At 34.3% G+C, this 26,715-nt stretch overlaps 1 protein-coding gene across 1 annotated transcript; it reads right to left on the bottom strand.

The window, feature by feature from the left end:
- Nucleotides 1-8,758: 8,758 nt before the first annotated feature.
- Nucleotides 8,759-25,911, bottom strand: LOC125876205 (kinesin-like protein KIN-12C). The gene is made up of 30 exons (XM_049557325.1): nt 25,293-25,911; nt 24,980-25,135; nt 24,762-24,845; nt 24,552-24,671; nt 24,350-24,463; nt 24,172-24,264; nt 23,807-23,967; nt 23,658-23,732; nt 20,012-20,099; nt 19,862-19,920; nt 19,723-19,786; nt 19,505-19,570; nt 19,237-19,404; nt 19,054-19,158; nt 18,702-18,937; nt 18,550-18,619; nt 18,292-18,350; nt 16,154-16,220; nt 14,108-16,051; nt 12,680-13,909; nt 12,488-12,595; nt 12,084-12,241; nt 11,914-11,986; nt 11,745-11,819; nt 11,063-11,293; nt 10,112-10,210; nt 9,952-10,026; nt 9,823-9,881; nt 9,426-9,537; nt 8,759-9,330 (listed from the first exon to the last, which is right to left on the bottom strand). The coding sequence occupies exons 1-30, from the start codon at nt 25,749-25,751 to the stop codon at nt 9,097-9,099; spliced, it is 6,642 nt and encodes a 2,213-aa protein (XP_049413282.1). The 5' UTR covers nt 25,752-25,911; the 3' UTR covers nt 8,759-9,096.
- Nucleotides 25,912-26,715: the final 804 nt, after the last annotated feature.

The raw sequence follows: 26,715 nt of genomic DNA, 5'->3' as shown, positions 1-26,715 counted from the left end.
TCTTCCTCTACCCCTACCTCGACCGTGACCTCTCGCTGCAGATTCCTCAGTTAGAGCATTGACTGTAGTGATTGGTACCCACACTAACCCTCCGGTGGAAGAACCATTAATACTAACTAATTAATACGAAACCAAGTATTTAAAGATACGGAAGCAAGTTTAAATAACTAAGACTGAAGTTCCCATAAACTTCCAAAAGATCTAACAACGAATTACGGAATTAAATGCCTAGAACCTAAAAGTCAATGTACCAAAACTCTAACAATGAACTGAAAGTCTAAAGGAAAATGGGTACAACCCAACTAAACATAAGAATATCTAATGAACTAGTCTAAGTCCGAAATGTGGACATAAACAAAAGGAGAACTCATGGAAGCCCGGAAGAACTGGCTCACCCTTGAATTCGAACGACGATCATTGATAATCTAAACGAGGTCTGTCAATAGCCGCTTGAAGATGCCATGTACTCAACAAAGAAAGAGCAAGTACAATATCAGTACACAACCATATTGTACTGGTAGGATCACGCGGCTATCCCATAAGTGCAACATACATAAGCCATTACAACAATATAATCACATCCATATACCTTATATATACAATATCAACAACATTCAATAACAACAGAGCATTTCACAAGCCTCAATTATACAGTTATGTCAAGTCAATAGTCCTCTCATGAAACTCAAACCCAAACTATTAGCATACCGGAACATGGTACTCGATCCAATGATTATGCCGAAACATGGCAATCGATCCAAGTTAGTGTGTCGGAACGCAACACCCGATCCATTCAACAAGCCACAATTACAATCACAAGTATATTCTCATAATCATACAATCAAGGCATGATTCATGGCAGTCATCATTCATCTATCTCATTTACATACATACACGTATTATAATGAAGCAAGAACGAACATATATCACACAATCACGAAATTACAACCATCACCTACCTCAAAACAAACTTGAACCCCCTAAGAAACTTGATTCTTCCCTTTCCGGATTCGTTCCTCTTGTTGTTGGTCTACAAACAATCATAATAGCACGAGGATCAATAAACAACACCTAATTACCCGAATTATTAAAAATAATATCAATCCTAGGTCAAATCCTTGATCCCCATACCTAGATTAGGGCTTTCTCCACCATAATTTCCATATCAAAACCCTCCCCCATCGATAATTACCCATTAGATTACGTTCTACGGATTGAAAAACAGTTTTGGGAAGTTAAAATATTACCTTTAGCCTCAAGAATGGTGGAAAACTGTCAAGAAAACCCCTGGGTTCGTTCCTTAGCTCTCAAGTTCAAAAATTGCAGAATAAAACATTTTTGGGGTTTATTTCCGACTTTAAGTCACATCTGCCCTGCCATGACGGCACTAACCCCGCTACAGTAGCCCCGCCCTGGCGGCAGAAATCCTGCCTCAGCGGCTTGCACGGAAACAGTGAGCTATTTTAATAATTCCTAGACCCCCATTTCACAACACACCTTCAACCAACGACACTTAGAAACTACCCGTTCACACTAAGATCAATTTCAGGAGTTCTACTCACCCAATTCAATTCTGTAAAGTCATACCGATTCCTTAACGTCTTAGCTATCTACTCATATGATCGAATTCATAATTAGATCACCCAATTTTTACCAAATTTCCCTAGACTTTAATGACTCCGATTTCGTCCAAATCTGGAGGTTGGGAAATTTCAAGTTACTACGAAAAAGTTTTCTAACCCAAAAAATTTTCCGGTTGGATTTTCTATAACGACGGAACTCAGTCGTTACAATAAAATATACTCTTTCTTATTTACAAAACTAAGTTTTTAATTACAAATATGACAATTTAAATTAGTACACGTTTTTATTTTTTATTTGGGTTAGTGTGCTTATTTTTTGAGACTCATAACAAGATCTTTTTTCTTCCTCTCTCCATTATTCATCTCAATCACAAAAATATTCTCTCATATGTTTCTCTCTCTTATTAGTCTCTCATCTCTTCCATTGTTAATATCTAGGTAAAACATTCATTCTTGATAATATTTTATTCTTTTATATTCTTTTTTTTTAAATCACCTCTAATTCAAGAACAAAAATTCATTTTATTGTTGTTTTTTTTTTCATGAATTCTACTCATAGAAAAAGCCTTAGGTCAAGGCTTCAACACAATATTAATAGCCCCATCGTATGTTCTAAATTACTTTTTGAGTTGAATGCATTCACTCTATTCCCCATAAGTGAATATGAAAGAACAATTCATGCCATCAATAGTGAGATTTCTTTCTCTGTTACAACTAATTCGCCAAAAGAAAGGTAAGGAGAAAGATGTTAGTGCAAATTCTCTCATTATTATACCTTCAAATCGACAAAAAAAGAAGGTAGTGAATATGATTTGTATCATGTAGCCCATAAATTATTGGATAATTTTTAAACACAAAAAAAAATTAGTGTATACACTTTGGTGATCGATTTGGTACAATTGTTGATGATGTGTTATTTTAAATGATGATATATATTATGGAATATAGTTTGATGGCTGATCTGGTACAATAATTGATGATTTATTGGTTTTTAACCATGGTATATTTTAGTGTATATATTTTGATGGATGATATAGTTAAAATATTGGTAATATGTTGATTTAAATTTGATGGATGATGTGACTAATTTTTGGTGATATGTTGATTAAGAATTATAAAAGAAATTGATCTATAATTGATGGTAAGGTTGATTTTAGTTATGTTCGAACTCTACCATGCTTAACATCATAATCTAATCAAGTATGTACCAACTTTTTAGTATCATCAAGTTAATTTACATGGTGTACAATGTGGTGTAACCTTTGTGTCAAGTTCAAATTTTAATAACTATACAATTAAAAATAATTGGTGAATTTGTTGGTTTAAAAATAATTGTTATTTGATGATTTGAAGTTGCAATATGTCATAGTGTATGTATTTTGGTGTATGATATGAATAATTTTTTGATGATATATTGATTTATAACTATAAAAGATATTGATTTGTGAAGTTGATTTTAGCTATATGTTACAATCCTATAATACGTAACACCATAATCTAAACGATCAAGTATGTATCAACTTTTGAGTATCATCAAATAAATTTTCATGGTGCACAATATGATTTAACCTTGATGTCAAGTTCAAATTAATCTAAATCAATTTTACCATAATGAATGAATAATATCAAATCATAACCAAATGAATTTTAAAAAATAAATTAAAACTTTGATGATAAAGTTAATTTTTGTGATATGTTCCAACCTAGATTAGTGTAAAAATGATTTAAATAAAAGAATGAAGGGACATAAATAAGAAAAAAAACAAAGAAAATTTTAGGAAAATAAAATGCAGTAAAAAATGGTTTAAAAAAAGAAAAGGAGAAAGAAACGAGTAGAGAGAAATTAGAAAAGGAGGGAGAAAAATTTCAGAAAAAAAAAAAGTGGAGAGAGAAAAAGAGAATCTTCTTATTCAATATTTTAGGAAAAGGATTAGAAAAGGAGAGAAAAATAGGAAGTAAAAATATTGAAGGGAGATATATTTAGGAAGAACCATAAAAAAAGAAAGATTTTTTAGGGACAAAAAACGTGTCCCTTTATTATATTTTTCATTTTATTTTATTTTTTATTTTGTTTTGTTTGTAAAGATTTTATTGTTATGTTGTTGAAAAGTCAAACTACGGTTATATAGAAGTAATTTGTGTGCTTAAACGGTATAATTAAGTTTTTTTCCCTGAATGAATTCAGTGTCAAAATAAATTTTATTATTGTGAAAAATCATCTATTCTCAAATCTGTTCAAAATTTGGTAATCTAACAAGCTCATCAAATTTTTATAGTTGAAATTATAAAATCAAATGTATTACAATATTATAATGGGAAAAAACTTGATTATACAAATTTGAGAATAGATGATTTTTCGCAATAATAAAATTTATTTTGACATTGAATTCATTCATGCAAATTTTTTTATGTATCAGTTGATTTGAAGAAAAATATTGCAAGAATATAATGAGACCCACTAAACAGAAAAAAGGAAAAGAATAGATTTATTGAAAAATAAGATGATAATTAGATATTGTTAACGTAATAGATCTTCAAACAAATAAAATCATATAAACTATATAATAGGTTCAACTTTAAAATAGTCAATAATATGATACATTAATCAACTAATTCGTAATGAGTGGGTATGTATACTAATTATACTTAATAATAAGGATAAAAATAAAAGAGTGGTAAATTATCTCTTGAATTTTTAAATTCAAAAAAGTAAAAGTGAACTTCTATTATTTTTAGTATAATGAACAAAGTAAAAATGAACGAAGGGAGTATTATAAGGGATCAGTTGCACAAGTGCATCTATTTTGAATGGTCTTGAATTTTCGTTTCTCAAAATAATTGATTTTTAACTTATAACCCTTAAGAGCTTTTAAGTAAACAAAAATAGCCGAAAATGTCCTTAACAACGGAATATTTTTTTTCAAGGCATAGTTCAGGTAAAGTTATGCTTCATGCATAAGTTCAATGATACAAATTAGGCATAGTACATTAATATGATTTTTAATTTGGCTTTATTTTACATTTATGTCCTCCAATTTTGAGTGTGCAAAAGTAGACACTTAAACTTATATAAAGTTGAACAAGTAGACACATGAATCATATGTGACTTAAAACATGTAGGACACCATGTATGATACAAATTGTCATGTAGGATGCCACATAGGACGTGGGTGCCTATTTTTTCAGCTTTATATAGGTTTAAGGGATGTTTGGTGTGAGAGATAAAAACAAATTGTCTTGGAATAAAATAATAATATAGGGATAAAATCTTGGTGTCTTATTTGGCGGAATAACTAATCCCAAGATATTTAATCTTGCGATACCTTGTTCCCAACAAAAACGACCCCCAAGTGTCTACTAGTGCACACCTAAAGTTGAAGAACATAAATATGAAATAAGGCCATGTTAAAAAGTATATTTATGTATTATACCCACAAAATATGCCTCAAAGTATAAGTTCACTGGCACAAGTGCAGGAGAATTATGTCCAAGACACAAGTTATGCCTGAAGGAAAAAAAATTAAGCTCAACGCAGATTTTGTAGAGCTTTGAATAACTTACTTTTTAATGACAAGTTCATTGGTTTTTCTATGCATAAAAAGGGTCCTCCAATTAATCTCCTTAGTTATGCAGATGAGTTAATCTTGTTCACTTCTGGTGATAAGTACTCCATTAAGTTGATTATGAATCTTTTGTACAAGTACCAATTGACTTCTGGGCAGGAGGTTAACAAGGACAAAAGTTTTTCTTACCCACAGTGAGACAAATAATCTTCTTACAGAAGGATTAAAAGATGGATTGGGTATACTCAACCCTCTTTCCCCTTTAATTATTTAGGTTGTCATATATATAGTAGTGCAAAGAAAATTTGTTATTTCTATGATATTTCCAAAAAGATTCTTAACAAGATTGCAGGGGTTGGCAAGGCAGATTACTTTCTTTAGGAGGTAAAGTTAAAATAATTAAGCATATTCTTCAATCTCAGACTAGGCATATTTTTGCTTCTTTAATGCCTCCAACTTCCAAGAGTCGTTATCAAAGAGATAGAAATGCAGTTTGCTAATTTCTTTTGGGGACAGAGATGGAAAAATAGCTATCATTGGGCTTCATGGAAAAACATGCCTTTTCCTACTAAAGAAGGTGATTTGGGTTTTAAAAGCTTAATAGATATCTGTCACACATTCTCAGCTAAAAGGTGGTGGAGATTGAGGACATAACCTTCTCTTTGGGCTCTTTTTTCAAAAAGCTAATTATTGCCAAAGGAGTAATCCAAACTTTAAGGTAATTGCTACTAAAGATTCTACCGCTTGGAAAGACTTGCTTTGCATGAGACACAAGATGGAACAACATATCATATGGAAGATCAACTTAGGTAATAATTTTCCTTTTCACATGATTAATCCAAATCGCAAACCTGATAATGTTACGGTTAGCACCTACATCACTAACCATCAATGATACTTGGATCATATTCAATATCCCATACCATAAAAACCTTGAACTTAATCGAAGGTACTCAAATCAGCAATGGAGATACAAATGATAAAGCTATCTGGAAATTAAGTCATAATGGTTATTTCTCTTGTTCAAAATTTGAGGGGGAAAAATGTTGTTTCTCCAATATACAATTAGATATGGATAAAGGAAATCCCATTTAAGGTATCCTTTCTTATGTGAAGAATTTTCAGGAACAAACTTCCTATCGATTCCTCAATGTCCAAATTTAATATAAATATAAATTCATCTCTGAGTTGTTCTTGTTGTAAAATTGCCCAGCATGAAACTAATGATCATTTGTTTGCAGTTAGTGACATGGCCAGGTAGGCTTGGTCCCAGATATCTAGACCACTTGGTTTCAATATCACTAGAAACACTGTCAACTCAATTGTGTGGCAATGGTGGAGGCAACATCCAAAAAACAACATCCACAAATATATATTTCTCATCACTCCTATTATTACATATTGGGAAATCTGGAAAGCCAGATGTATATAGAGATATGGAAAGAAAAAAGTTATTGCTTCTAACTAGGGTGTACATGGTCGGGTTGGTTCAAATTTTTCAAATAGCAAACCAAACCATTTGTGTCGGATTTTTAAATTTATAAACCAAACCAAACTAATAAAATTCGGATTTTTCAACCTCGGCTTTTTTCGGATTTTTTTGGTTTTCCGGTAAAGTATTCATACAAACATAGAATTTACTTGTACTTCAGATATTTCTTTAGTCCTACCTAAATACAACTATTTAAGGTGTTTCTTAAGAAAAATAACACAAAATATTATATGATTAATGACACTAAAATATCCAACAAAAAAATAATAATAATGAAATTGTGTAAAACAAATATTGCAAATTAACAAGTCATAATGAAAATGATCATAATTTAAAAGTACTAAATCATGCTAAAATAAGTTTGATAAGTATTAGTTACATGACTGAATATTAAAGGAAATTAAAATTAGATTATGTATTTTAATTGTCTTCACCAATGTAAAACTAAAGAACAAATATTCAATAGTATCGTCATTCTTAGTGTTGAATTGATTTTATTTTTGCATTAGTATTAATTTGTTTTTTATTTAAGCTTTATTATAATTACCAACATCTGTGGACTATAATTTTTATTGAACCATTCAGAATTCTAAGTTTCAAACTTGAAATAATATATTAAAAGATAAAAACTATGAAAAAGTATAAAAAAATATTTAAAATTTCTATCAAAGTAAATATTTTTATGTATAAAAATAAAATTTTAAAATTATATATATAATGTCGGGTTGGTTTGGTCTCGCGTTGGTTTTTTTTAGTTAAAACCAAATCAATCCAAATATAGTCGGGTTTTTTTTTCAATACCAAATCAAGTCAAACCAAACCACTAGTCGGATTTTTTTTCCCGATTTGACTCGATTTGCGGTTTGGTTCGATTTTCAATTCAGTTTTGTACACCCCTACTTCTGACATATGCTTTCAATTTCCTTTTCAGGTTAAAGTAACTATTCGAAAGAAGTTCAAATTCATAGATTACACCTTGAATTGGAGCAAAGTATATCTTATGGCTGAAAACTTTAAAGCAATAATCATAAGCAGGATGATACAGTGGAACAAACCTAATGGCAATAATTGGAAGCTCAATACCGATGGGAGTTACATGAGAAACCAAAACAAGGTTGGAGCCGGAGGAATTGTTAGAAATAGAATTGGGGACATGATTATAGCTTTCTCATACCCTATTCAATGCTACACTAACAATTATAGTGAGGCTCAAGTAGCTTTGATTGGTATCTCTTGGTGTCTTGATCAATAATTTGAAGCTTTGGAGGTAGAATTGAATTCTCAAATTGTGGTCCGAATGATTAATGGGAGTTGTAAACCACCTTGGAGAATCCACAACCTCATTGAAGATATCAAGAATAAGATTGCTCAAAGAAATATAATAGTAAAGCATTGTTATAGGGAAGGAAATGAAGTTGCAGATGCTCTTGCTAAGCACGCTACTATTATACAAGAGACGATCATTTACTTTCAAGAGTCTAAACTTTCGACCAAGGTCAGGGGTCCTTGAAGACCAAAGAAAGCAACTTACTGGCACTACGACCCTCCATAATTCATTTCATCTCTTGTTTCTTCTGTGTGTTACATTTTAGGTGTTTTATTTGGATGCATCACATGGGAGATTAATGACTTGAAGATCATTTTTTGATCATAAACTCTATTAGGATATTTATTGTATTCTAGGATATAAAAGGAGGTAAGGTTTGATGTCCCCCTCCAACTTATGTATTTTTTTTATTTGTAGTGAAATGGATATGGTAGGGATCACACCAGTGGTGAACACTTCTGTACGAATGATTTTTGATAAAAAGGAAAAAAAAAAAGTTATGCCTTATGGAAAAAGTTGTCCTGCAAATCAAAAGTTATGCTTAAGGTAGAAGTAATGGCTTAAAAAGTTTTGCCTTGGAAATTAGTTGTGCCCAATGAATTTAGCCACAACTTTTTTGTTAAAAAAAGCAACATTTAGCAAAAATTAAAGACCACATGATCAGTCCGTGCAAAAACTTGTATTATAGTCTACAAAATTCCAATACCTCAGATTCAGTTGGAGAATCAATTTTAGTGTCTTCTGACTGCATGGTGGTGATGGTCAAAGGGAGATAGCGCATCAAGTTGTTCATTCGCAAGGGCCAATTTGATCACAGGTGGTGAACACTCTCATTCATATACATGCAACAATTCCAAAGTAGTTGGAACCGGCATAGATTGCCTTTTACATGTAATTAGAAGAATAACTAACACTGTTGTGTCCCTATTACCGCTTATTCAGGTTGCTCACCTCTCCACAAACTAATATTACATTACATACATTATATGATACATAGTTACATTCCAACAAAATATTACTAATCAATTATCTGCAACTCCTATTACTGGTATTTGCGTTAGGAATTTTGGTTCTGAGCAGACTTCCTGTGAGATTGATAGGTGTTCTGCTCTCTAAGTTTATGATGTGTACTCACCTGAATTTTGTGTCCTTACCACAACCATTCAGGTCTTCAGCCTCATGAGAGCGAGAAACTTTGTCCCTTGCTCCCAAAACTAACTTCTGAGGATGACCCAGCTTTTGGCTAACATCAATTTCTTTCAATCTAGCTAAGGCACCCATTTCCGTTTGACTCTGTTTTCCCAACAGCCTTTTAACCATATCATCCAGTTCCACAATTTTCCTCTGTAAGTTAGTCCTATCCATCTGGTGGCAAATCCAACAGCAATATCATTAATTAATAACTAATGTACCAATATTATATTTATCTCCTAATATGAGAGACAGTAAAAACTTCATACTTTTAGCATTTCATTTTGAGCAATTAGCATCTGATCACGCTCTCGGAGTTGTTCCATGCACATCTGGGATGATAGCACATCTGCCTCTCTTTTTTTTGCTTCCAAAGTGTGTCTAAAAATTGTTAAAATAGTCAGAACCCCTCATTCATCCTACAATCAGAATCTAAGTAGAATATTATACTGGCTTTTCTCAAATACTGGAATATCTATCAATCCTATGCATTTTCTGGAAGAACGTGAATGATATTGTGTTGCTCCAGCGAAACACTATTTCATTGATCTTTCTCTTTCAAAAAGAGATTTACTCCACTGCCAACCACACTACTAATATAACACATCATTCCTTGTCTACTCAACACTGGTTAAATTCAAAGATGAGGAAGACAAAGTAACTCACCTCTCTCTTTCTTCAACTAGATCATCAATTTGTCTCCTTAGATTGGAAAGTTGTCTCTCCTGTAATAACATAAACCACTTGTAAGGCTCAAAACTAAAACTTTAGCATATGATTTCCTATTAAGCATACCATTACAATGCGCTCTTCTGATTGCTGCTGAGCCTCCTCTACAAACTTTTGTAGTTGAAACTGGTTCATCAAATTCTAGAACATACAGAAAAAAAAAAGTCACTACAACTCAGTAACGGAAATACACAAGAAAATAAAGAGGGATTCGTGGGGAACTTACTGCATAACTAGTCATGTCCAGCTTGACACCAAGCAAATCCCGAATTACATCATGTGTCATGCTTTCTGTTGCAGCCAGTCTACTGTTCATCATACAAATCTGACAACATATACGGTCATAAATATATGTAAGAAGAGTAACTATCTGTATGGAAGCAGGAGGAAATGTCTTTGAAACATGTAAGTACAGAAGATGATGGGATTATAATAGCACTGCTGAGACAATAGCCAAAGAGTAACTTTGTTGGTTGTCAGAAATGAGAAGTAGATATATCAATACAAAAGTGATGGAGATATATATTGATATTTTCAACTTCATTCATGTAGATCCGTGATTTGGTCTTAAATCGTGTTACCTGTTTTGAGGTCATGATAGATTGCCTCTATTAGGCCTTTGCAAATATACTTTACAAATTCTTGTTTATGTCAATAGCTTTTACTGCTATTAAGGAGGATTTACATATAAAATATGTACACTGACTGAATTTTCCCTTTTTTGTAGAGCTTAGCAATAAAATGGTCATTTTTTTCATTAATGACGGTGTCTGGTCTGGTCTAGTCAGGATGCACCTTGATGAATCCACCTGGTACTTGCAACCTTCCATCAGCACAACTACTATCACCATTCACCAAGGCTTAGGGAAATGAGAAAAATTTGCATAGTGTCACCTCTGATGGGATTCGAACATAGCAAAGAAACACATTGCGATTCATGCTTATAAATGATTTTGTGATAAAATCTCAGAATAAGGGGTGATAATTTGGATTACGAAATTTACGTCACCCCAAAAGTTGCTTAGCGTCATCATTAGGAACCCCCCCTCAAGCAAATGAATTAGCTTTCCACAGCTACCATGTCTAAAATAAGACTCCTGTATGAAAGTTTTTATTTATCTAAAAGTGCATACCTCCAGCTCTTTCTTTTTTTTGACAAGGTTTTCATTGTACATACCTCCTTCTGCTTTTGAGCCAGTAACACCTCTAGCTCTTCTATTTGAAATTTAGCTGCTGACAATTCCTGGTCTTTCTCACTATTCATCTGCTGAACCAAACTGGAAATGCATCTGAAAGGTGAGCTTGAACCTCTTGGCCTGGTTGAGCACTTCTCTGAAGTTGGTCCTCCATTTATTGTGTTTAATGAGTGGGTTTCAAGTCCATGCACCACTGCCTCCAACTCCTTGTACTGTATCATATACGGTGAATGAGGTCTGGTAACTTTATATAAGCATCATTGATCATAGCCCCAGACAAAAACTACTGCATAGAGATTTGGCTAAAGCTCCAAGCGGACTAAGCAGTCTCTAGTGTGGCACTTACATTAGAAGCTTGCAAATAGTTTTCCTTTCCAAGTGTAGTTATAAAATTCCTTTTGCATAAAAGTTTATGAGTTCAGACACTTTTAATTCTTAGAATATGAGCATTATCAAAGAACTTCCATAAGTCTAAGTGTACTAAGTTGAAACTCACTGCATAAGTTTCAGTTATGCATGCACTGCCTAGCAGTGGGCTTAAAATGGGGACTCTGAAACCTCGTCCTGGAAAATGAATTAGAGGTATAAAGGTTTTACTACTTGATTTTCTCATTTACTTGCACTCAACGATAGGTTTAATGGACTTTCTGTGCTTTACAATACCTTTTGTTGATACTGTGATGCCTGGGCTTGAGAGTGCAATAAGATTTCTGAAATGTATTCCTTGCATTGTTTTATCTACAGCATAGAAACCAAAGCTCAAACATGTAGAAATCCGGCTGGACAGAGAATCTTATAATGAAAGAAATCAACTTGTGACACAAGAACCTACCTCTTTAGTTAGCTCTGTTTTTTCTTCTTCAAGAACTCCTATTTGGTAATAAGCCTTTGTAGGTTCCACCAACCTTCCATACAGTTTTTTGGATCAATGTCACATCATATACCATGCCATGGTTATGTATAAATGATTCTGTATAAAATAAACCACATGACCTTTCTGACCTTAAAAATTGATCCTTTGTGGATAGTTCACCTGAGCTCATGTCCATACTTTGAGAGTTCTCAACCATTAATAATCTTTTTCTTAGTGCCTGAAGTTCAAGTTCTAATGAATCTCTAATCAGGCGATCTCTTTCGACCTCTTCTTCCATTTCATGTACCTTGAAATTGGAACAAAGGAAAGGACTTGAATTCTTAACATTAAACCAAGAGAATAAAGCTTGCATGTTAAATATTGTTTTGTTTTAGAAGGCCATTCCACAAGTAAAGGATAGCTAAAGCTGAATTTAAAAGTTATACTATGACTGATTTTGCCAGGGATCAATGAATAATTTTTGATGAATAGGGACAAATTAATAATGAACACTTTTAACTCTAAGACAGAAAATTAATGTGGAAAGGCTTACCTTACTCTCCAGTACATTTATGGTTCCCTCAAGTTCCTCAACAGAGTGTTCTAAAATCTTAACCTCCTCATCCTTTTCTTCAGCATACATTTTACTGGCTTCTGATGCCTGGTAACTCAAGTGATATGTCATCAGCACAGAGCATGTCCATCAAAGTTTGGCCAGTTAAATATTCTTCAGAAAAATACATACCTGACGAGCTTGTACAGCAATAGCTTCATTCTCATCGGCTAGTGAATATGCCATATCAAGCTTGTCTTGCAAGAACCGAAGTTGTTCAAGAAGCTGGTTCTTTACTCCAGTCACCCTCTTAAGATCATCTTCAGTATCTTTATCTTTATTCAACAATATCAGTTGTTTCTCTGCTGAGGAGGTCAGCCGAAGAATTTCATTTTCTAGGCTTTTCACAATCTCCCTTTGTTCTTTCAACTCATCTTCTGTTTGGGACTTCTTCACACAAAGATCCTCTAAGAGAGCTCTCAACTCAAAGTTTTGCTTTGAGAAATTATCTGATGCTCTTCTAGTCTCTTCAAGATCAGCTTTTGAGGAAAATAGAGCACTCTCCATCTCTTGTATCTGGTTTTCAAGAGTTTTGTGCTGAATGAGCATTTCATCTAGTTGACGTTCTTTAGTAGATAACTCATTTTGAACTCGATTCAAAGCTGCAATTAACTTTTCAACTTCATCCGTGAAATCCTTTCTGCTAGAAGCTGATTCTTGCAACAAGCTAATGTCAAATAGCAAACCTTTCAACAAAACTTCTTTTCGTTCCAATTCTTTTCTGAGCTCCAAAATTTCATTTTTGCTGTCAATCTGGTCTAGACACAACTCTTTATCCTCCTCTCTTCTGAAGCTTGTCATTCCATCCAGCTTTTCTTTATCCATGATCATGCCACTTTTACAACTTCTCCCCAAGTCATGCATAGAATCAATAGCTTGGCAATGGTTTAGCACAGAAGAGGATACCCCGTTCTTCATAGTGCCAGAAAATATACCTTCTAGTATTGATTTTGAGCTGCTGATGTGGCGCAGTGTTTCTTCTGCCATTCTAGAAGCATCAGCAAACAATGTTTTCAACAATCCCTCCACATCTCTTTGCATATCAACAAATGACCCTTCAAGCAAGGACATTCTATTTGAAATTTCTATCAAGCTGTGACAGGCCTCGTCCTGTAGTATTCCTTTTTCTTCATCACTCTGTCGAATGGAGGACTTAAGGTGTTTGACATCTTCAACTAAGCTTGCTTTCTGTACCAGTAATTCCTCTTCTGGTTGTCTCAACATAGAAGTCAAGTGTTTTTCATTTTTATTCACTTTCACCAGAGCATTTAACGTGTAATCTACTTCTTTGATGGTTGAGAAGGCTTGCTCAAACTTCTTGAAGAAGATTTTCTCTTCAGTGATGTTGTCACCAACTTCTTCCTGCATGCCCAGAATGAACCCAAGGAAATGATGTGAATTTGCAGAACTCAAATTAAATGAATGGATAAGAGCAGGGCATTTCTTTTATCTAGTAATACAAGCATCTAAAAACCAGCAATTTGACCTCTTTTCTTACCTCAAATGATTAAGGATATGATGTTTCAGATTCAATTCAAGACTATATGACATTAGTATTACCTCTCTCTTGTAGTTGCAGCTAACTTCAGCTCCATGCATCACCATTTTATGACCCCAAATTGTTTCATTTTGTTGATTCCTGATTGGGTGCTGGTCGTTCCGTTTTGCAAGTTCAGCTGAATTAGAGAGATACAGCACTGGGGTTGAGCAATCGCCCTCTCCTTTCTCATTGAAAACCGAATTGAACTGAGCATTTATTTTGGCAAAAGCACCATATGCCATATTAAAATCCCTCCTCAAATGCACTAGTGATGTGTCTTCTAGATTCAACTTCTTTCTTATGCTTTGTGAGGTACCACTGAGAGAAGATGTATTTGAACTTCTTCCTGAAGCAACACTTTCAGCTAAAAGATTAGAACATGAAGCTAAACAGTCAGTTGTCCATCCATCTGATTCACTTGGATCCTCAGTTGTATCAGGGCATAGATATGAATTCAAAATTCTGTTTATGTTTGTGGTGATTTGATTCAATTTCTCATTAGTTTCAACAAGTTCATATTTAATCTGATGCAGCAGTTTCTGCTGTTTGTCATGGTCATGAAGCTTACTGAAATCACATGATGGAAATCCAACTGCATGGTACTGAGAATTGCCATTTTCTATCAGATTATAGAACTTATTCCGCAACTGATGGACAAGATCCAGAAATTCTTGATTGAAATCCTTGCACAAACAAATCATTTTATAGGCGTCTGATTGGAGGCTTGACAGATAGTTTTGTGCATCAAAGCAGAGAGCATTAACAGCATTCTCCACCTCCAGTAGCTCTAGCCTTGCCAACTCAATATTATTTTCATGAGCTACCAATGCAAATAAATTTTCACTTGAACTGTCTCCTTTTTTGAGGTTATCAATACTATCAGATCCATCATTTGCAGAAGATGAGCCAACATGAACTTCAGCAATGTGGTTCCCCTTGTACAGTAGATTTTTTTCTAAAAATTCCAACCTACTGATTTGATCATCTAAAGAAGAAACTAGCTCGATTGCTTCCTTGCTGCTTGCCTCATTATCTAACTGCTGAGCTTGTGTAAAAGCCATTGTTGCACCTCTCAGAGAATTCAATTTCTCATCCATTTGCCATATGCCCTGCTGTGCTTCTTCCAAACTCCTTTTTAACAAAAGAATGGTTTCTTCCTTCTCAACACAAATTTTAGCAGCTTTCTCTACATGTTCGCCAATGCAAGCATTGACGTCTGGAAATGAGCAAGCTATATTTTCTATCTGGGAGGAAGCATCTCGCATGGACTTAGAACCATCTATGAGAAAGGTCGTTAGCTCCAAAGTTGCTCTTTCCCATTCCATGCACAGCACCTTTATTTCTTCCTCTTTTGCTGCCAGACTGTTCTTCAAACTCATGTTTTCATCAGCCATTAAGCATATTTTCTCCTGTAATTCTGACTTCATTGCAACAATCTCTTCCTGCATATGAAGAATCGTTTTAGTTGTTTCCATTTCAACCTCCTCACGCACTAACTCAGTTTGGTGTTCCTGCAACAACTTTAATGCATGATCCTCCAGATATTGGCAATTAAGCAAGTGAGCCTCCTCAAGGTCCTTGGACATTTTCTCCAACTTATCTTGCAAAGTAACCATGCAGAGCTCTCCATTACCATCTTGAGTTTCAAAAAGAGAGCCTCTTGATTCATGGCTATCAGGTATATGCATGTGTTGCATCCCAGACCTTTCAGAGGCACGCATCTGCTTAGACAACCTTTGATTTTCTTCCCTCGTGAATTCAAGCTCTTCTATTAGCTGAACTTGTTCCTGTTCCATTGCTTCCATCAAGGATCTCGCTTCAATCAACTGTTCCATGATATCTTTATGCTGCAAAATGGAGGGCCCATCAACATCCTCAACTTCTTTATTTTTGGATTCTCCACCTGCTGGAGGATCATGTGGTGTCCTGTTTGCAGTATCAGCTTCAGTTGACATGGTGTCCACCTGTTAAAGTACCAGCTAGTCAACAACAGATGGGAACAGTAGATATGTCAAGGAGGAAATCTAATCCCTCATACAGAAGAAAATATCCAGGATCATTCTTACAGAATCAAAGGCAGCTTGGTTATAGTTCACATGTTTGCTCAATTCTCCTTGCAATTCATCAACTTCCCTACAAAGCAAAAGACAGATCAGAAGCGAAAACGGAAGCTTTTGAATAAGAACAGTTATGCTTTTGAACTCTCACTTCATTGAGGTAATACTAAGAGAAGTTTAGCATGCTATTTGGGTGTCAAGGAAGAAAGCATCAATCTTTTCACACCAATTGTAGACCAGATATTAGATAGGTAAAATTGATACAGGTATATGTGTGTGTGTGTAAGGATATATATATATATATATATATATATACTAGTTTCTAGATACATGCGTTGCACATGTGACCCATGTAATTATTTATAAATCCGTTAGAACAATTAAAATTCAATGAAAACATGTGTGCAATGACTAATAAAATGCAACACTTACATATAAATCTTTTATAGAAACAACAAATGAGGGATGAATTTTAATGTTCAAAATTAATTCCTTTTAAGCAACCAACTATAAATTTTAAACTTAGTTTAGTAGTTAGCAAACTTCCAATGTAGTCACAACTGACTATTTTGAGCCCAAATAAAAATAAAGACTTACGACAAACAAAAATTCATAGAAAGTTGAATTAATGAAGTCTAACAGAGAGAAAACACAAAAAAAAAAAAAACAGAGAAGAAAAATATAGCATATACATCCTTCGTTTTTAAGACTTTAATCGTAACAATATAGATAGATGAAAAAAGAAATACACAATCAGTACATAATTTTTCGAGTTCTTGTCGATACCTTCTCCCATAACCAATCAAAATTCAAGAGTCTTCTTCATTGAGTCAAACATATTTGAAGCAAATAAAGGAGAAAAATAAATAAATAAATAAAGGAGAGGAAGTCCAAATGATATTCAAGCATTGTAGCTATGTGAGGTTAAGAAAACGGATTTGACTTTTTTTTTCCTTTACTACTTCATTGTGTTTGTGTTAAGTAAATTGAAGGAGAGAAACGAAAATAAATACAAAAAAAAAAGAAGATAAAAGAGAAATGTAACTAATTTAGTTTTTAAAAGGGTAAAATATCTAACAACTTTCTATAGATATTTTTGTCTTTCAACTTTTGACTTAACACCTTCTCACTTTTAGCATTTAGTATAATATGAAATGATTATTATTTAATATTTAATTATTTGATATTTTATAATATTTTGATTTAGTGTTGGTGTAATATATTAATCCAACTTTGCACTTAGGAGTTTCTCATTTTTAGTTACTACTCCCTCCGTTCACTTTTACTTGGCACACTTAGACTTGGCACGCCAATTAAGAAAATAATAATTGACATGGTTGATGTACCACACTACCCTTACTGATTGATGTTTAGTATTAGGTTTTGGAAAATGATTTGGGAAATAAGTAATTAATGTTAAGGGTAAAACATGGGGAGAAAAATTGTCTTTTCTTGATATGAAGTAACAAGTAAAAGTGAAAATCTAATTTTTGGAATAGTGGACAAGTAAAAGTGAACAGAGGGAGTACATGATACGTACATACGTATATATGAAGCTTACCAATTAGTACAGTTCGGCCAAACTAATTTACCAATATGACTGAAATATACAAAGTTTATACATTGATTATGTAGATTATACTTAAATATACAAAGCCTATACATTTGTTGACTATTTTGTAAACTAGATCACCCAAAGACATTGGACTGTAATTATCCATATATATATTCACACATAAGTTCCACTGATTTGGGAAGCGATATAAGCAGTCTTCATGCTCTGAAAGAAATTAAATTTGTTGAATAGAATTAACCACCTCATCTAAAAGTTAAGATGTTAGAGACGAACACTTATTTATTTATCTACAACGCACCCCTCACATGCCAGCCCAGATTCTTTTTCATGGGTCGAGCACGTGAAAATAATTTAGTTTTTGGGTGGTGGTGAGACTTGAAGATAAAACCTTTGTTTGCTCTAATTCCATGCTAAATACTGGTGAACACCTCAGATTAAAAACTTAAACTGTAGAGAGTTAATTGTGTATTGCAAGTTTGCATACATGTAAGGGGTGATTGCAGGCTAAGCTGAAGATTTAGTTGTGTACACCCTTATATGATAATTGGATTTTCACTTGCAGAGACTTTACCTGATTATTTTTGAATTCATTTCTCCACATTCTTTTAACTCTCTTGCAGCTACTATTTCCTGCATTTGGGATGCCGTTTGCACATGTCAGATGATACACAACAGTCACCTTATCAGTAATCTGATGTTCTTCTCTTAAGCTGGCACAGGCTTCCTAGAAAAGCATGACTAATTCCAAAAACTTGACCTAGAGTAAATTTCATGAAAAACAACGGATGTATTGAACCCAAAAAATAGAGCCATGAGAGTAACTTTGAACCTGTTCACGTAATTCTGACATTTCAGCAAGCAATTTTTCTGTCTCCTCGTTCTCATAGAAGTTCTCAAACCTGAAGAGACAGATGCAAGATTAAATTACTATAGAACAGGGAGCATCAATCTTTGTAAAAGACCAATCATCGTAGTTAATACCAACTGAGTTGCTTAAGGAGGCTAATATTCTCATATGCAAGTCGAGTCAATTCTGGATTTCGTTCAGTTCTCTCCTGAAGTATCTGAATCTCGTCTTGTAAACCATTATTTTCTTCCAGGACAAAGCTGTCGGCAGAAATCATTCCATTTCCAAGTGATCCCAATCGGTCAAGTTTTTCGTCTCTGAGCTTCATTATCTCTTTACTAAATTGAACCTCTTCTTCTTGCTGATGAACCTGTAAGGCAACCCTTAACTTTTATCAAACATGGTACTATATTTAAATATCAACTTCATCTAAGGTGCACTTTCTAATATCACAAGGTACATAAGAGATGTCATAATTATTCATACCAAATGTTTCATCTCTTCAATTTCAGCCTCTAATCTCCTAATTTCCATCTCAGCCAATTTCGCTCTCCTCACGGCATTGAACAAAGTTGCTTTCAGATAATGCAACTGTCATTGATTCATGGGACAATATTATACTTGATCTTGATGCTAAATAGAGAAACAATTGAAGGAGTAGAAGACTACCGAGTTTTTTCCTCCATGTTGTGGACCACAATCAGTGTGCATATCCAATTCCTCAGACAGATCGAAGCTCTCAGGACAGTCGCCCAAGCTGAATTGATCTAAATGTGGGACACTTTCTGCAAAGTAACTCTCAAATCCCTGATGCTTCAGTAGAAAGGACAACTGACCCTGTTCAACACGTTTTCAAGTATACTTGAGAGCATTGAATATTTTACATGTTTCATATACAGCATAATATAATACACCTTTAATAGAGCATAGTACATGCCTTCAGTTGTTGGATTTGCTGCTGCAACGCTGAAACATCACCTGAAGCATCTTCGTTTATTTTAGCCTAGAAAATTAAAGGCCAATACTTTAAAAACTAAAGATTTTTGGTTTCCAAACAAAGTTAGCATGGCCTAGAAAATATAGCTCAGAAGTTAAATAATTTAAAGAATTTTGGTCTTTCCAAACAAAAGTAAGCATATATCTGGAAGTTCATACATTGTTCTGAATAAGCTTTGCACGCTGAGCAAACTTTAGAGTGCTCAGTGTCTCACTGGCAGAACTGCACAGGATAAAAACTAGTCATTACAACACTGCAATTGTCTTTTCAAAATGACAGCAGAGATTATCCTGTTACCAAATGGATGGGTTGATGGTGGCGATTACTGTAGTTTTTGAGTTCCCACCTAGAGAATCCTACATCGAAGAAGAAAAAGATAGCCTTCTATTTTGAATAATTCAATAATAATTTATTACTTCAGTATAATAGTCATAAGATAATTCTCACCTGAAGGAGAAAAGTTAGCCTAGAGTCTCTGTACGGAACGTGTCTATGTTTTCCATGTGCCAAATCCACCAAAGACATGATGACAAGTCTGCATGCATTGACAAGGCACAATTTAGAACAAAACATAGCCAAGTAGGACAGCATAAGGCTAGCTTGAATATCACTTCAGAATTTTGTAGAAAAGAGATCAGTAACACAAAGCATAAGAATATTCTACACACTGGATAATGAGACCCTGCAGTCTACAAATTTCCTTTTGAAATTTAAACCAGCTCCTCCTACTTGTTAACTTCTTGCTGTTTAACTAAACTCATAGTACTTGCTAAATAACTCTTCCACATAGAATTATGCTAAATAAAGACGAGAAACTAAAGCATATGCTTAATCTTCTAAATAACAAATATATCTTCATATTGTTTTTTGCATAATTCTCTGTGAAAGAGTATTTAGAGCATAAGATAGCTCAAACATTGTAAATAAAAAATTAATCAATGCCAAACGACGATTCCAGTTTGGCCCTCAAAGTTTTTTAAAAAAAGTGTGTGTGTGTGAGAGAGAGAGAGAGGGAGACTAAATTTGACAATGCGTGGACAAACATCCCAGAAAATCACAAGTTGTAACAACACAACCCCTCTTTTTTGAGTTTTAGCTCCCCACTTCATGTTTCCAGACTTCTTATAGGTTCATATTATGTGTTTGGACTTGTTAGTATGTTTGCATTGGGAAGTGTTTTGGCATATTTTAGAAAGTTATAGTTGGTGCATTGCTGAACCTGGAGCGTCACAAATGCGGACACCAAGTTCACATTTGTGGACCAAAGGTGATGGGTAGGGGTTTTCATTTGTGGCTGGTTGTTTGTTTTTGTAGTGGTCACAATTGTGATGACCTAGCCACATTTTATGATGGTGCCCTAGAATTGGTAAAATGGTGATTTGATCAAGTAAATAAACTCAAATGGAGATCTGATTATAGATTTAAACTCATAGGGTTATGGGTAACCCAAAAATGTCTTTTGTTTCGAGGTTTGACTGTGTGCTCGGGGTTGACTTTCAGTTGACTTTGACCTAGACCGCATATTTAATCATGAGATAGACCACAATGGATTTATTTGATGCCATTAATTATTCTTATGAGTGGAGTTGAACCGTTTGGAAGGTTTGAGGCGTGAAAACAATTTTGGAAGGTTAAAGTTAGGCACTCGGAGAGGTAGACCGAAAAAGCATTGGGGAGAGATGATTAGACAAGACATGGGGCAGCTTCAGATTACCGAGAACATGACCTTAAATAGGAGGGTGTGTTGGTCTATATCAAGGTAGAAGATTATTAAGTAGTGGAGTGTTGCCTTGCTTGTTAGTGTTTGTCGTTGTACTAGTTCTAGTTCTCGATATATATCATCTTTGTTTACTAGGTTTCAGCTAATGCACTATTTTATGTTGTTAGTATTCTTTCTTTTAGGCTTTATATTGCTTCTCTTATGTTCTCATCACTGCTTTCTTCTCCTTTATATCTGCAATTGTTGCACTTGAGTTGAGGTTTAAAACAGTCTCTCTACCTCCACAAGATAGGGGTAAGGTCTGCATACACTCTACCCTCCCCAAACCCCACTTGTGGAATTTCACTAGGTATGTTGTACTAATTGGTGCTTGTAGTAATGATCTGAGTATGTGACGATTCTGTAGCTCGTACTCTTTGAAAATGTCGACAGGTGCATGTTGGACTCTTCAAAAGTAGTGCATTTTTGAAGAACCCAACATAGGTACGGCAATATTTTTAGAGAGTTTGAGCAACAGCATCAAGATACTCAAAAAACTGTGCTTAATAAGTACTTCACTTCCTCATTTGGACAAATATCATTATGGCCACCTTGCAAACCTCTTTTCAACCTTTTTTAACGCTACATTCCATGTTGTCTTCGTTTGAAGCTCTTACGGGAAAAACAAGGTGGCTGGTAGGAACTAGGAAGAGACTGAACCTTACAATTCAATTCTTGTGTCTCAATATCATCTACCTCTCCGACTGGGATAATCTCGCACTTACTGAGGTTGATCTTAAGGCTCGACACCCGTTTGAATCCAAATAAGTACATATCTAAAATATTTTAATTGAGTCATATCAGCATCATAAAAAAAAATATATCATTAGCAACATTAATTGTGAAATCCTCATAATACCATGTCCTTCCACTATTGTAGGGGAGCCCCTCAGATATTCCCTGGGCAGTGCTCTATCCATCATCATACTCAAAGCCTACACAACCATATAACAACATGGGAGATACCGGGTCCCCTTTAGACAATTCTCCCAAACTACTGAAAAAGCCACAAGGGTTGCCATTTACAAGAACTGAGTACCTAACCTTGAAGATATAATACTCATTCCACTTCCTCCATCTTCCTCTGAAACTCATCTTCAACATAATGAAATCTAGGAATTCCCAGCTTCCTTAAGTATGGGCCTTCTCGAGATCCAATTTGCATAAAATACCAGGATCTTTTTACCTTCTTCTAGAGTCAACTATTTCATTTACCACCAAAGCTCTATCTAGATTTGTCCACCATCCACAAAGTAGTTTGTGAAGTAGGCACTATCTCGTTTAAGACCTTAAGTTTATTAAAAGCATCTTAGAAATAATCTTATAGATGCTTCCCGCTAGACTAATAGGTCTATATTTGTAATCTATTTTCCTTTCTCAAAAAAAAAAGACTAATAGGTCTATACGCCTTAATGTTTGTTGCTCCCTCCCCTTCCGGATGACAATGAATGAAGCATTAGACTTAAGATATGTTAACCTTATTTTAACAAAAACTCAAAAAAAAAAAAAAAAAAAAAAAACTCAAATGATTCATGTCATTCGTTGTTATCATGTCTCAGATTTTGCATTTTTGTGATAACCAATTTAATAAAGGAGCAAATTTCATTATAGAAATAGGTTATGTTGCTAGTCAGAAATTAATGTCTTACATCAATTCAAATATAAAGACAATTATATAGCCAACCCCAATTATTTAGGGATTATAGTGCAATTGATTGATTAATATATATGTATATCTGATGTAAGGTTTATCGTAGATCATAGCAAGATGAAAATTAGTATATCAATGACGATGACTAATTGGACTATGTTTATCTTCTTTCATAATATTTCTTGGATCTTATAACTCCTCAGAATTTATGAGTGCAATGTGCCACTATTAAGAAACTCAATTGTGCACGCCATGTTAAATTCACGGCATAATTCTTTCCCTTCAAATTGTTGCCAATTTTGGACAGGATGTTCATCCACCAATTTCAGTCACTCAATGGTAATCCACAACCTTTTGTCGTGCAAATGCTTGATATTGTTCGTACATATATTTTGCTTAATCAGTTGCTAATGTCCCAATAAAAATACATATTACACTTCCTACATTATTAAAATAAAGGTAAAGAACTTATCGTATATCCTTATTTTCTATACTTGCTTCTTGGTACAACGAGAAGGGCGAAAAATTCTAGTTCTAGCTATTCTTCTGCCTAATCTTTGGTATTAAGAATAGTATAATGATTAGAATTAATAATGCATGATAGGGATTTAAAAATAATCAAGAAAATGGCATAGTAATTTCAGTCCCCAATTTACTCAAGATTATCTTATGATTATCATTACCCAAGAGTTGATAAAGACTTGTTTATATTGGCAGCTTCTTTCAAACGATCTCCTTCTGCACCAGAGCTTTTCTGCCTAGATAATGGGAAACTATGTAAGCCTGAAAACACAACTGACTAAGATTATATGCTATTGAAGTTGAAGCTTACCTTTCAGAACCAGCTAGATCTACTAGGTTTAACCTTCCAAATCTAAAGTGCTTCATCAAGTCTTTCTCCCAGCAACTCTCAATGTTGCAAGTGAAAACACTATGAGATCGACTGCTCTCAGTATTCATATGAGTAGCTGCCATTTTTCTATTTGCAGCTCCCTGTGGTAGACAAAATCATCAAAACAATTCTATTATGAGAAGTGCTTAGAGACTGTGTTGCTAATAGCCTCCAAAAGTGAGATCGGGTGTGTTTCAGATCCTCCAAAAGTAACACATTTTTGGAGGATCAACACGGGTGCACCGGCATTTTTGGAGGATCTGAGCAACATAGCTTAGAGATGAAGGTTCAGCATTAGGTTTCACCTGTAACAAAATTCTGAGAACGTCATCAACAGAACTGACACTAACTTCAGTGAGGTTTTCAACATATACACCTTTCTTCAAGTCTTCTCTTAGCTATCATATGTCAGCATATGTAGTGACTGATTCTGTATGAATGTAAAACACAACAGCAATTGTCATAAAATAAAATTACACTTACCAGCAAATTAGTTGATGAAGGCTCAAGGAGGTCGGTTATCTGTTCATTATATATCTCTAAGAAAGAACATTTGCAACTATACTTCAGCTTCTCATTCTTTCGCTTGTCCTCTTCCTAAAAGGCATTAGAATACCAAAAGGCATTAAAACTAGTCAGGCAAAGTAGTGTGGACAGCTAAATGATCCTTTTTTTCATATCTAACCTCTCTAATTCTAGTAAATAAGTACTCAAATATTCGAGGAGTGATCCCACATTGTTCGCTTAGCTTTCCACTCATTTCACCTATGTCACCCATCATTGTGTAAGTCTTTCCACTTCCAGTCTGCAAGAATGGAATAACCCCAAAACCTATAAATCAATAATTGGCTATTGTAAATTACATCAAACACCAAGAATTAGCATAGTTGCGCACCTGACCATATGCAAACATGCAGCTATTATAACCGGACATGCAGTTATCCACCATGGGAAACCCTGCAACTCTGAAAAGCTTTTCCTGCTCAAAGCTCAAGAGAACAGTTCATATCAAAATTTTATTAACCTTGAGTTATCTCATCCTGCGCCACACATGGTGCATTCATGCTTCTGTGAATGCAAAAGCATGCAGATACAGATTATAGTATTACGAACCTGTGATATAGTTTCACAAGCAACGTGATCAAAGGTGAATCTGGTTTCAGGATGACCAAGCCAAACCAGTGTCTGTGCACTCTCTTGCCTTAAACATCTAGAATATCCTTGTGACACTTTCTCTGTGTTATTTAATGGTCTAACACGGATCAATACCTACATGAATAAAAGTAGTGACTGTTGTCATTGTTGTTGAGAATAAAGATTGACCTTGAGCCAAACTCAATTCAAAAGCTATCCAAGACCATAATGGTAGTCAATGAGACAGTCAAATAATTCAAATTGAAAAGACATAAAAATTCCTGAACAGAACCTGCACATTGTGATCTTTCCAGAAAGAAGGATCTTCAGCCAGCTCAAAGTGCGGAACTTGTATAGAAGGCTCGGAGTTGATAACTTTTGAAGTTCTAGAAGATAAAGTAGCCCCTTTGGATCCTGTATGTCTAACCCCAGAGCAAGTCCCCGGTGTAAACACATTAGAAACTCTCCTCACTGGAGTAGTTTGAGCTGAATTAGGTTCAGAATGTGCTTTCCCTCTAACTCCATTTCCAATATGAGTATCGGGGGTGTCGTATTTTCGATGGGAAGGTCTAAAAGTTTCAGATTGGAGGTCTTGAGATGGATCGGGAATGGAACTAAGAGGTGTACGAGGAGGAGGAAAAGGAAACTGGGTGAAGAGGTTGTGGAAGTCATTCTCATTGGACTCGATTGGTTTGAGATTGGTTCGAGAAGCGGATCTAAGAGATGAAGAAGAAGAAGCGTCTTTCGACATTTTCCTCAACTCTTCTCAATATCAAATTGGACTGACTAGACTACTAGGGTTTTTTACGGGAGAATTTGAATGATGGGTTTATCGGAGATGGGAAGAGAAAGCATTCACCATTCGCCCATTCAGTGGTGGCCTCGTGGGGTCTGAATTGAAGCTGCAAGCCCGCCCCGCCCCGCCCCGCCCCTTTTCAAATTCAATTCTTCTCTCCCCTTTACATTTTTTATCTTTTCATTTTATTTAGCATATCATATTAGAACTTGTGGGTATAGGGTAGGTATTGATATCATTTTACTGTATTAAATATAGGTGGGATCGTGTATTATTTTGTAGAGGTATTATTTAATCGATAAAGTAATATTTATTAATTTAAAGATTGTTTTGAGATTTAATGAAGGTTAACTTTGATTACATCAAAATCATTATATCTTATTAGTTTATGTTTCATATTTATTGAATTCACATAAAAAAAAACTATCTTATTATCTTATAAAAATGGATGATTTTTTTCATTGGCTCAAATCAGAACCGAAAAAAATACTATATTTAAAAAAATTATTAATTTACCGAATATTAGTTAAGTGGGGTTTTATTGTATTTAACATATTATATAAAAACTTGTAGGTGTTGGGTATAGATCTAGATCCCCAACAAATCTACACTTTTGGCTCAACAATTCTATTGGTTTGAAAGTTAAATTCGTAAGGTGAGATTTATATTTACTGTATTATTTCTTCTTCTTTTTCTGATCAAATATTTTCAACCGAATAATTTAATGTATTTCACCATTTTTATATGGAGAATCAATGAAGCAAATAATGGTGTAAAATAAAAAATTAATTTATCAAATTTCACATGTAATCAACATCTAATGTGATCTCTATTTAATGAACACTTGATGGATATACTTTATTGCAGATAGTGAGCAGTTTTAAAGGAAAAAAATCCATTTATAAATTTAAGTTATTCA

The sequence above is a fragment of the Solanum stenotomum genome, chromosome 1 (genome assembly GCF_019186545.1).
Source record: "Solanum stenotomum isolate F172 chromosome 1, ASM1918654v1, whole genome shotgun sequence".
In the NCBI taxonomy this organism is placed as follows: domain Eukaryota; kingdom Viridiplantae; phylum Streptophyta; class Magnoliopsida; order Solanales; family Solanaceae; genus Solanum; species Solanum stenotomum.
Note: the sequence above shows the minus strand (reverse complement) of the source record. Positions and strands in the feature narration are given on the sequence as shown.